Source organism: Cryptotermes secundus, unplaced genomic scaffold (genome assembly GCF_002891405.2).
Source record: "Cryptotermes secundus unplaced genomic scaffold, Csec_1.0 scaffold5, whole genome shotgun sequence".
Lineage (NCBI taxonomy): Eukaryota > Metazoa > Arthropoda > Insecta > Blattodea > Kalotermitidae > Cryptotermes > Cryptotermes secundus.
Window position 1 is genome coordinate 910897 of NW_019724742.1, and position 12484 is coordinate 923380.

The window sequence follows — 12484 nt, forward strand, 5'->3', positions numbered from 1 at the left end:
CACTCGGCACGGCGGCCACTGCTTGGCCTATTGTAGCCTGCCCCGGGTGATTATGATGATGGAGAATTTGATGGAATGAAGATTTGCAGGGGAAACCACCAAAGTACTCGGAGAAAACCCGCCCCAGCGCCACTTTGACCACCACAAATTCCACTTGACCAGACCCGGGATGGAACCCGGGCCGCCGCGGTGGGGAGCCAGCGACTAACCGCTTGAGCTATGGCGCAGCTTAACTTATCTTAAGTACAGTAAAGTAAAGGTATCCCTCTAACAGGCCGTGGAGGCCCATAGGGTTGTGAGATGCTGAGGTTCCCACATTTTCTAGACAATCGATTCATGGATGGCGGTAAGGTTGTCAGCCCTACGGGCCGGCCGCGCTTTATCACCAAGAATATTCCTGGTACTCATTTGTATTAAGAGGCCGAGTCGACCCCAGGGACATAGTACGGCTGGAAGGATTAAGTCAATTGAAAAAAAAGTGATATCATCGGGACTTGAACCCGCGATCTTCCGGCTTGTAGCATAGTGCCGCAACAGTTTACAAGGAAAGGTAAGGCAGGGTAAGGTTATCTACCTTATTTTACCCTCCCTTCCTTACGTCACCTGTCTCTCCTTCTCTCTCACTCACACACAGTCTTTCTCTATATATTTATATATTCATATATATACACGTGTTTAATAAATCCTAAACATTGATGGGCATAGCCTCAAGATCGTCCGTTTATAAATTTTCAAAACAAAATAAAATTGCTCATATTTTTAGATTGTCTTAAATATCAGGTGGTATTCACAGACGATGAAAGAGTATCGTCTTGAAAGAGATAGAAAGGGCATTTGTACGCAATCGCCATATTATTTTACATTTCAAAATAACTGAAGCACATTTCTAAAAGCTCAGTTCTTTTAACATTCATGACAACAAAACTTTAAAGCTATCTCGCCTTAATATCAGCTGTACGGGTGCTGATTGTAGGGGAACATTAGAACTGCTCCGTCGCTAGCGTGACTAATTTGATGAAAATTTTCGTGTGGTTCAAAATATAATAAGATGGTGCAGGCGCACCACACACACACTGCGCGAACGAATATAATGTTAGCATACACCAATCATCGCTTGGTAACGAAAGTAGATGAAAATGTCCCTGAGACTCAAAATGGGAGGCAGAGCGTTTATCTGGATTCTGCGGAAGAATATTCCTCAACACACGTGTGTCAGATGCTGGTGTGAGCGTGGGGTGTGGTCAATATTTTCTCAGGCCGATATCGTGATCCTCTGCAATTTGTCAGCAGTGACCTTCGAAGAGTGACTGTGATTTCTTTTACTGAAGAAGCACAAAATGCAGATGGCCTATAAACCGTGTGATTCACGTGACTTTTTATTTTAATTTCATTTCAGCTGTTTTGGTCATTCTGACAATCCTTCTCATCTATACATCTATAAGAGTGAGAACACGGTGTTGAGGAGAATATTTTGACCGAAGAGAGAAGAAGTGACAGGAGGTTGGAGAAAACTGCATAATGAGGAGCTTCATAACTTGTACTCTTCTTCAAGTATAAGTAGAATGATCAAGTAAAAGAGGATGATATGGGAAGGACATGTAGCACGAATGGGGGAGAGGAATATTCGTTGCAAAGCCGGAAGGAAGGAAATCACTTGGAAAACCAAGACGTAGATGGATGGACAATTTTAAACTGGATCTTAGAGAGGATGGAATGGCATGGATTAGATTGATCTGGGTCAGGATAGGGACCAGTGGAGGGCTCTTGTGAACACGGTAATGAACCTTCGGGTTCCATAAAATACTGGTAAATTCTTGAGTAGCTGCAGAATTGGCGGCTCCTCAAGAAGGGCTCAGCTCCATGAAAGAAAGGAAGAGTCTGTGTATGAGATGCGCTGTCAGCGTGTGCCCGGCTGTCGCTGATTTATTATTTGTTCAAATGCATAGCCTAAGTGAGAAGCTCAAATTTCTTGCTGACAAATTTTCCCGGTATGTTGTATGGGTGCCAAAGTTCGTGTTGCTCTCGGAAGAAAAAAAGATTGAGGCGTTTGAAAACAAATTGATGACAACATACTCTTTCGCGTGAGAGATGACGTAACATAAATAACAGAACTTCAAAATTTATACTGTTCTCGTATTAATGCAATTGCTATTAAATTAATAAAAATAAGATTGGCCAGCTATGCAGCACGAGAAGCAGAGTTACACCACGCCGTGGAGATGCGTGGAGATGTCGGCGTAACTCCGCATATATTCTTAACACTAGCAATAGACGCAATGAATACTCAGCTTCACGCTCCAGGCGCTTTAACTCCCGGGAATTAGTCTTGGGTAAGGTAAAAAAGTAAAGGTACCCCTGTAACAGGTTGTGGAGGCCCATAGGGTTGTGAGATGTTGAGGTTCCCACATTTTCTAGACAATCGGCTCATAGATGGCGGTAAGGTTGTCAGCCTTACGCGCTGACCGCCCTTTACCCCCAAGAATATTCCTGGTACTCAATTCTGCTAGAGGTCGAATCGACCCCAGGGCCATAGTTCTGTTGGAAGGACTGGGTAAATTGAAAAAATCCACCTCATCGGGATTCGATCCCGCGACCTTCCGGCTTATAACATAGTGCCTGAACCAACTACGCTACCGCGTGCCCCATATGATACAGTAGTCTCTGAAATAGAGATCAGACGCACAAGTCTCGGTATGACTTCGCAGTAATGAAATTCTTGCTGAAACGTCTGTATACGTGTCTAGTCTCGTATATCAGTCCGTTTCTTCTGTGCAATGCTGTCATTCCGCAAATGAATCGTCTGTCTCAGCGATAAATGTTAAAACAGAACTTTACTGCACCGAGTACGTAATGAAGTGGCACCGTCCGGTGAGATCTTGTCTGCTCCCCGTACGTTAGTCCTTCCGTCTGGCCTTCCTTCCTTTGTGATATAACGCAGGCTCGCGGAAAATTTGCCAGATTGCGTTTTATTTTGTACGTCGGATCAATGTCGTTCCTTACCTACATGAAGCCCTCATCAATTTTCTAAAAAGATATCACCATATCGGAAACATTTTCTACAACTCTCTCATACGCCAGAGGTTCCCAAATTGTGGCATGTCCCCTTACCATAGGGGTTCGGTTTTCTTTCTGGGTGGGTGGGGAGAACATTTTGTTTAAAAATTATTTTAAACGAAATATGGGAAAACGTTTTTAAAATCCTTTGCTTTATAGACTTAGTCAGTTGTAATGCACTACTACACAACTGAAACTCGTAGAATATTGGCGGTTTTAGGAAGTAAACGGCGATATATGTCAACGTACAGTTATGTTACATTATGAGAAATATGTTTTTCAAAAGAGATTGACGAAGCGACTGGTTGTAGCGGTATTGGTCACTGTACGGCTTACGTAATGTATGTTGCAGATGCAACAATTAATGAAGACGTGTTTTTCTGCGCACCTGTAAAAGTAAGAGCAACGAAAGAACGCTTTAAGATTGTCATTTTCATGAAAGGAAAAAGCATACAATTGAAGACCGTGTTGGAGTGTGCACAGATGGCAGGAAATAAAGGACTGCAGGCCTTAAATAAATGATCACACACTGTACGACACATTGTGAATTACGCCCAGAACTGAGTGAAGTGATGGACACAATGACCAAAACTGTAAAGTCCGTCGTGCCGTTTGTGCAAAAAAGATTACGAAACTGAAGAATAGGCCAAGGCTCAACAAAGGGCTGTAGAGCCATTGATGAATGAATGAATGAATGGTTTCTTGATCAGCTTTGTCAACAATCGACCTGTATATTTCTCTAGGCTACAAATTCTTATTGCTCACTCCCGCCACAAATTTCGGTACAAGACCAGACTAAAATGGAATTTCGTAAGAAATGTGTACGTTCCATTGGCAACATCTTTACAACGTTCTACATCGCTTAGAGCAGTTTTCCCACATTCTGACTCTGGCAGTGTAATGAAACATATTTTACTATTATCTCGCAACAAACGAGATCTCGTATTACACACACACACGTATGTGCCGCACACACTTATGTACCGGTAACCGCAAATTGTGTTCGTATTTTTGTTCATACTTCTTTGAACGTTAATTTAATTGTGTTACGCAATAGAGACCACAGCAATTATTAAGAGATTAGTACGTAGAAGCAATAAATGCCAACCGAGAGAGAAAATCATGACATCAAAATTAAAATATAAGATTTGAAGTTCTCACAGTTGTGACAGTGTAGATCACCATTATCTGGAATGTAATGACGTGTACTCTTGTCTGTTTGAGTCTTCTTCTTGCTAAGTGCTGCTTTTTTGCACTGCTTACTATTCGACATGAAGATTGAGGCAATATGTACCCCGAAATGTCAGTAACCTTCAAGATTCAAAGTTGATATTCTACATAAGTCCTGTCTATAACAAACAGACTGAATATGAAGATACTGAGGCATCAGAACTTTGACAAAAACGATGATACAACGAAATAGGAATGGCCTCTTATTATTAAACTTTGCGAATTGTTACTAACATTAGAAATTCATTTAAATTCAAAACATTGGGGCATGCCGATGGATACTATTCCTTCCCTTCCAGGTGTCAAGGTCCACAGTCCATAGTCAGGGCGTGGTCGTTGTGGCGCGAGGAGGAGCGATTTTTCTTGGGAATCAACCGCTTTATCCTGTGCCAAGCTTATAAAATGTATGTAGAAATTTTTAATGGATTCGCCTTTGTAAACCGTTTAATTTATTAGCTGCCTGTCCTTCACTCGTACAAATACACTATCATCACCGTCCATCAGCTCATAACGTTTTTATACGTATCCCCTTCCCGTCCCTGTTGCTTCACAAAGCGGCCCGAGCAAGGCCACTCAGCCTTCAGGCCTACATGCAGTAAAGAAAGGGCGTAACCTAAATGTATGTTTCCCGCGACACACTCCAATTTTGCCCGCGGAGACATTTGAAACAAGAAAACATTTCCTAATACTGGCCCCCGACTAAGCTGTACTAGATTTGTGGTGGACAAAGTGTTGCTGGGGCAGGTTTTCTCCGAGTACTTCGGTTTCCCCTGCCAATCTTCATTCCACCAATTGCTCCACAATCACCCTCACCTATCATCTGGGGCTGGTACAATAGGCCAGAAGTGACCGCAGTACAAGGGACTTAGTCCCACCCCACTAGCAATTAAAAAAAGTCATAATAGAACGCCGAAGAAATTCCATGGGTTTTCCGGGAAATTATGAAATAAAACCACAATTTCAATATTCCCAAATTACCCTGTCATAAATCCTTGTTGTTAGTGCTAATTCTTTACCGGGATTAAAGTAACTGTGTTGGATATTGCTGTCGTGTATTGTCACGGGGCGGTTTTCTACTTGACGACTTGCAGACTTGCAACCACCGGCAACGGCCTCTTTCTAATGTTTTCATTGTCCGTCTTACAGTCAGTCTGATTGTGCAAGAGATCGCAACAAAGTTAAACTCTATGCAGTGTGAAACAAAACATAGTCCAGACAGTTCTGTTTTCAGTGTCGCAGAAGGAGATTTGCTCGAAGTTCGAATCAATCTGAGGAACATCAGAAATTTTGAAGAAAGCAGTCTTCTGGGTTTTGGCACCGTGTATATGTGGTGTTAACCGACGTTTCGGAGGAGCCTATCGCCTCCATCTTCAGGGGAGAAGGAAAAATATAAGAAATCCGCAAGCGAAGAGACCGTGAGAACCGGTAAAAGCAGACTCCTGTCTGCTTATATTTTTCCTTCTACCCTGAAGATGGAGGCGATACGTTCCTCCGAAACGTCGGTTAACACCACATATACACGGTGCCAAAACCCAGAAGACTGCTTTCTTCATAGTGCTTCCTTCATAGTCATCACCGTGAAAGCCTCAAATCTTACATTAGAAATTGTATTTTACTTTCCTTGAAGTGCCAAATTGATTGTGTTCTTATGTTGTGGTATCTGTGACCGTATTTAAGGGGCCCGGCATGTGTTGTGGGGAACAGAATAGGCGGGCAAGTACTACTGCACCGTCCGCTTGTTTTGCGTCACTAATTCAGCCATTTGTCACAGTTGTGATTATCTAAGCGGAAGTGTTACATAATATCAGCAAAAACTGAGACCCTGTGTCCATTCGTCAGCTTACAATTGTGGCTAAGGTTTTCTCTTTTTAATTAAGATAAATAACGATTGGCTCCAATAATTCAATAGATTTCTTCAAGACATTTCTGTATGATTAACACCCTACAGTGAAGCAGGAAGAAAAGTCGCTAGGGTTATCTCCAGGACCCAGTTCTTGAAGGAAACTTCTGAAATGTAGTTGTATTTTCGCTTTGGAGCGATGACGACGTATGATTTTGTGTTTTAAGGTGACGTAGTTGCCATGGCCTGGCAAACATGTCTAGGTACACGCCTTGCATGCGGCAGATTACGTTTTGAATACTGAACTGACCGCTACTCCTACTGCGAACAACACTAACTGTTTGGAGTGGCATGCTGCATAGCGTCAGCTGGTAACGATGATAGATGAATGATGAATTTTAGAGGGTACAGTGAGTCGCGAGGGAGCACGCGGTAGCGTAGATGGTTGAGGGGCTATGCTACAAGCCGGAAGGTCGCGGATTCAAATGCTGATGAGGTCACTGGATTTCTTTCAATTGACCTAATCCTTCCAGTCGCACTGTGGCCCTGGGGTCGACTCAGCCTTTAACAGAAATGAGTACTAGGAATTAATTAAATATTTTCCTGGGGAGTAAAGCGCGGCCGGCGCGTAAGGCTGACAACCTTACCGCCATCTGTGAGCCCATTGTCTAGATAATGTGGGAACCTCAACATCTCACAACCCTATGGGCTTTCACGGCCTGTTACAGGGACAGCTTTACTTTTTTTTTTACTTTACAGTGAGTAGCGGTCGTGGCCTCTCCTCGAGTTTGCCTGGATGGACTAAAGAATTTCACAATGGATTTACTAAAAAAAAAAAATTATAATACATACCTCAAAAATATTATCACATGATAGTTATACCGGGGAGACGAATGCATATAGGATATTGGTGGGAAAGCCTGAAGGAAAGAGACCACTGGGAAGACCAAGGCGTGGGTGGGTGGGTGGACGTATTAAAATGGATCTTAGAGAGATAGGATTGGATGGTATGGATTGGATTGATCTGGCTCAGGATACGGACCAGTGGAGGGCTCTCGTGAACACGGTAATGAACCTTCGGGTTCCATAAAAAGCTGGGAAATTCTTGAGTAGCTGTAGATATGGCTTCTCCTCAAGAAGGGCTCAGCTCCTTGAGTAAGTAAGTAAGTGAATTATATTTTAGACAGTAAGACAAGTTGTATTAAAGCGAAAAAATAGTTTTATTTAGAGGCCTGCATATTCAGGAAATGACGTATGTCAGGGTGCAAGAAGCCTGAGACCAAGTAAACAATCACAACGAAAAGAAAAAACAGTTTCACACGGCTGTGACTCTTAGGACTACGGTCCTCTTGGAAGCGACGCCGTGTAGTCTGGTGTTGCCAAGTTTTCGACTGCACTTTCCAGAATACACGAACTTCTTATGTTCTGATGATGTAAGAGCAGCAAATTCCTCCGAAACTTTGGTACCTATCTATCAGACTACACGGCGTCATCCCAGGAGACGGTAACAACCTTTGGAAAGGGATCGTCTGGTGCATACAGGCAGTCATTTCACCAATCGGATAGTCCTTAAGCGCTGTGTCGCTATTCAAAATCATCTGCGTTTTCCTTAAGAGGAAGTGAATCCCAGAATTCCATGCGGTCCTTGTACAGATCATGTTCCATGCTAAGCCGCACAGGCCGGATGCCATAAAACCCAGGCGTCTGTGACATGTCATGGGCAATGTTCATGTAGGAACGGTTGTTGACGCTAAATGGCAGCCATTTCACTTCACTCTTACCTCCAGATGGCGTCGGGTTTCTAAAACAGAATTGTATTGGGAAGTAGCCTTGTACGGACGCATCTCATCCTGTCTATGTTATCTGAACATGGGGCTACATACTGTGTTCTGGGACACGATGCCGCGTGACCATGGTAACGGTCTGCTAGACTGCACGGCGTCATGCCTCAGAATAAGGGTCAGTAGTGCTTAGGTTACACCAGTTCTCAAGAACCATTTTATGTGATCTGACAGCGGCACAATTAAAGTGATCTGTCATTAAGAGAGGAACATAGACTGAGGGTGTTTGAGAACAGGGCGTTGAGGAGAATATTTGGACCGAAGAGAGATGAAGTGACTGGAGGTTGGAGAAAACTGTATAATGAGGAGCTTCATAACTTGTACTCTTGTCCAAGTATAATTAGAATGATCAAGTCAAGGAGGATGAAGGGGGAATGTAGCACGAATGGGGGAGAAGAGGAATGCATATATGATATTGGTGGGAAAGCCAGAGGGATAGAGACCACTGGGAAAAAACATGGTGTAGGTGGGTGGACAGTATTAAAATGGAAAGATGGTATGGATTGGATTGATCTGGCTCAGGATAGGAACCAGTGGATGGCTCTTGTGAACAGGTAATGAAACTTCGGGTTCCATAAAATACTGGGAAGTTCTTGAGTATCTGCACAATTGGCGGTTTCTCAAGAAGGGCTCAGCTCCATGAGTGATGATGATGATGAGGTCATCTGACATTTAATTACCGTCAGTGTAACCAGTATGTTACATGGTCTCTTTCCATGTTAGGCCTACACAAAGTCCAATCCCCAGAATATAGAACAAGTTATAAACCGCGTATGATTTGAGACTCTCACAGGGGTGTTTATGAAGTTTTCTTTTTCAGGGAATATATAATAGCAGCTTCGAGGGTACAGCGGTAGGGGTGGGAAGCGGAACGCCCACCCCGGCCTAATGCGGAGGTCAAGAATTGACACCTCCACTCCTCCATACGTCCTGATAGTTTGGTGCTTAATTAGTTAACCTCAGGGACAACGTAACCTTATCTTTAGGTCTTATCCCGAAAGACAGAAATCTTCAAATCTTACATAGACTAAATATAGCTAATACATGCTTCGCGTATGGCTACAGAACTAACAGAATTATGCAAACAAATGCATTCACGGAGAAGTTTCATGCGAGAAGCATTGTCTTCCGCAGAGATGGGTGTGTATCTTTCCGTCTTACGCTTAGACATCTGGGGAAGTGGTCGTGGTCTGTTTAAATCCATCGTTGCAACTTACCCGTAAGTGGCAAAATTCGTGAAAAGTGTCACCATTGTGTCTATCACACGTTTGTCAGGATGACCAGCGGGCCACACATTGAAAACCGGCAATGGTATCAGATAAATGAGATCATCCATATGAACTACACCTGTAACATACAGAGCAGTATGATACATAGTATTAGTAGTTACTATAGGATTCTGACGATGGTGCATAACACACAGAGATATTGGGTTTTCGGACTTTATCCATCGTCCTGGTTTTAAGATAACTAAGAAAAACACGACGTTTCGGAAACTGGATCTGTTTCCGTCCTCAGGTGAGGGAAAACTCCTATTCTGTTGGGACCCTTAGAAAGAGCTAGCCTCAATCACTGGATTGTCCATTTACTTTATCAGTTGGCTATCTATGGCCTTGACATAAATAGGAAGTTCAGTTTCGTATAACGAAAAAATTTCGAGAGAAAACGAGTTTGTGCAATGCCACTGATCGATACTGCGCCATATATCGCAACGATTTATTACAAAATGTCCGTGACCTAGCTCACGAGGCTGGATGGTGTCTTCTCACTATGAAGGCCAAGGCTCTATCCCGGGTTACTTCATGTGAGGAAGTGACACTGGAACAGGTTCTTCTCCGATTTGGTTCTGTTTCCCCTTGCTAATCACCATTCCACCATTGCTCCTTACTCACCGTCACTGTCCTTGAGGTGTGTGGTAGCCCCGACCAGAAAGTCATTAATTATCACATGCTCCCTGGGTCAGTTCTTCATGGAGCCAAGTGACTATTATGACGCCCCCATAAATAGAGTCCTGCATTTCATTCAAAGTGTAGGATTAATAAAGGGTTAATCCAAAGGGGAAGCACAATAGATCATTGAAGGTCGCAGTGCGAGGGCCGGTTTTTATGGCCCAGCGCATACACCCATACATACTCAGTCTTTAGGCTGGAGTGTTGAACTCGGACCCGGCACTTGGCTGATTAGAGGAAAAGGAAGTTTCTAAGCTGCTCACCCAAATTCATATGCGTGCTTCCAATTTCGGCCAGATCTCCGAAGGAGTACAGTCCTCGGTATGCGAAGTTATAGCGATATATTGGCTCATGGCCTGCCTCAGAATGCAATATGGCTGCCTTGTGGACAGCATGGACAACGTACCGATCGGTGTACAACTGCGGAACAACAGAGACACACACGTACACATTTAGGCTTCATTTAGAAGTAGAAATATCTGCTTAATGCCTTTGAATATTACTTCCTTTCTTGAGGTAATAAAACAAGCATGTAGCACGAATGAGGGAGAAGAGGAATCCATAGAGGATATTGGTGGGAAAGCCAGAAGGAAAGAGACCACTGGGAAAAGCAAGGCATAGGTCGGTGGACAATATTAAAATGGATCTTAGAGAGATAGGATGGGGTTGGATTGACCTGGCTCAGGATAGGGATCAATGGAGGGCTCTTGTGGACACGGTAATGAATCTTCGGGTTCCATAAAATGCTGGGTAGTTCTTGAGTAGCTGCAGAATTGGCGGCTCCTCCAGCAGGACTCGGCTCCTTGAGACACTATGTTACAAGCCGGAAGGTCGCGAGTTCAACTCCCGATAAGGTCATTGAATTTTTCAATTGACCTAATCCTTTCAGCCACACCATGGCCCTGGGGTTCGACTCAGCCCCTAACAGAAATGAGTACCAGAAATCTTCCTGGGTTAAAGAGCGGCCGGCGCGTAAGACTGACAACCTTACTGCCATCTGTGAGCCGATTTGTCTAGAAAATGTGGGAGCCTCGACGGCTCACAATCCTATGGGCCTTCACGGCCAGTTACAGGGATAGCTTCACCTTATTTTACTTTTTAACGCTTTCGTTTGTATTGTGACGAGTTCTTTCTTTCTTTCACATTTATCCTGAAAGATTCAGTGCGCATTAAAACCACTAAAATTAAATATAGCCCGAAAATAAATAGAATGAAAGATTTGCAGAAACATTATTAGTGAATAACGGTAGTTTTCTCTGCACCGGGATTCAAAACTGATGTGCAAAAATAGTTGTTTTTTACTAAATAATTAGACGTAAGGACATGCATTTTGTACATGAGCACATGATATTTAAAAATAGATGACTTTATTTCTATTGCTGTACCATGTGGCAAATTTCGTGTTTAAATTAAACGTGATACTGGACATCTGTATCCGACTCCATCGAAAAGACCTTTCATATTAATAGTCGCCGAGTTAGACAAAATTTCCCTGCGTTTTATGGAACCCGAACATTCATTACCGTAATCAAAACAGCCCATCACTTGTCCTATCCTGAGCATGATTAATTCATGTAAGATTTGAGGTTTTCAAGGCGGTGACTATGAAGAAAGCAGTCTTCTGGGATGTGACACCGTGTAGATGTGGTGTTAACCGACGTTTCGGTTAATTTATGATTTATGATTTAATTCATTTAATTTATGATTTCATTAATGATTTAAATTAATCTAATTTAATTTTAATTTAATAAAATATTAATGATTTAATTTATCAATTTATCCCTTCAAATTTCTGATAAAAGCTGGATACTTAATTTTAATACGTGCTACATGCCCAATCGTCTAACCTTCTTTGGTTTGACCATCCTCATAACGTTTATGAAGCACCCCATCACGAAAACTTTCTCCAGCTCAGCACCAACAGTCTGTCACATATGCCTGTCTTACCTTAATGAGATCACTGGGGTCTGGAATCTCCTTCTTGCCGAAGTAGAAGCTACGAATTCGCTGCCAAGTTTCGGGTATCAGAGATTCATTTAAACTTAGCTTCAAGAAGAAATCTTCCGGTCCTTGAACGTCCATATGTTCGCTGAATTGCTCCACTTCGGAATGATCAGTTATGTTTCCTGCCGGGACCACAACTTAGTGAGTGTCTCATTTTCAAAATTATTGATATTTGTACATACAGAACATGATTTGAAAATATTCTGGTTGCAAGAAAAGGGCGCTCAGGAAGTAGGGTACCTCGACGTCGGTCTCGTCTCTGTTCTGCGCGATCCACTTGTTCCTGTCCTGTAATGTTTGTCATAAGAGCACACACAGACCAGGTATAAAGCAATGCGAAGATTTTGAATTTACGGGAAAGTAACTGTTACAATTTTTGTAATTATGTTGATATTATTTGTGGTTCGCCATGCCCCTTTACCTCGAGTGACCAAGTGAGACTGCCAAACTCCAGACAAGTTCCGAATGCCCAGAGGAAAATTAGACGCCTGCAAAAACTTTTGGTCACTGCCGTCGACCAAGCTAGAATATCCTTCGATCACTGTACAATATATATGTATATATAT

General features: G+C 42.8%; 1 protein-coding gene across 1 annotated transcript in view; it reads right to left on the reverse strand.

Moving 5' to 3' along the window:
• Window positions 1-7325: 7325 nt before the first annotated feature.
• The window catches only part of LOC111862711 (esterase E4), a 16698-nt gene continuing 11539 nt past the window's right edge, over window positions 7326-12484 (reverse strand). Inside the window, exons 8-11 of the mRNA XM_023848332.2 lie at window positions 11862-12040; window positions 10178-10334; window positions 9183-9312; window positions 7326-7925 (exon numbers count right to left, since the gene is read on the reverse strand). Coding sequence (XP_023704100.1) covers window positions 7709-7925; window positions 9183-9312; window positions 10178-10334; window positions 11862-12040 — 683 coding nt within the window. The 3' untranslated portion in view covers window positions 7326-7708. The remainder of the gene's footprint in view (window positions 7926-9182; window positions 9313-10177; window positions 10335-11861; window positions 12041-12484) is intronic.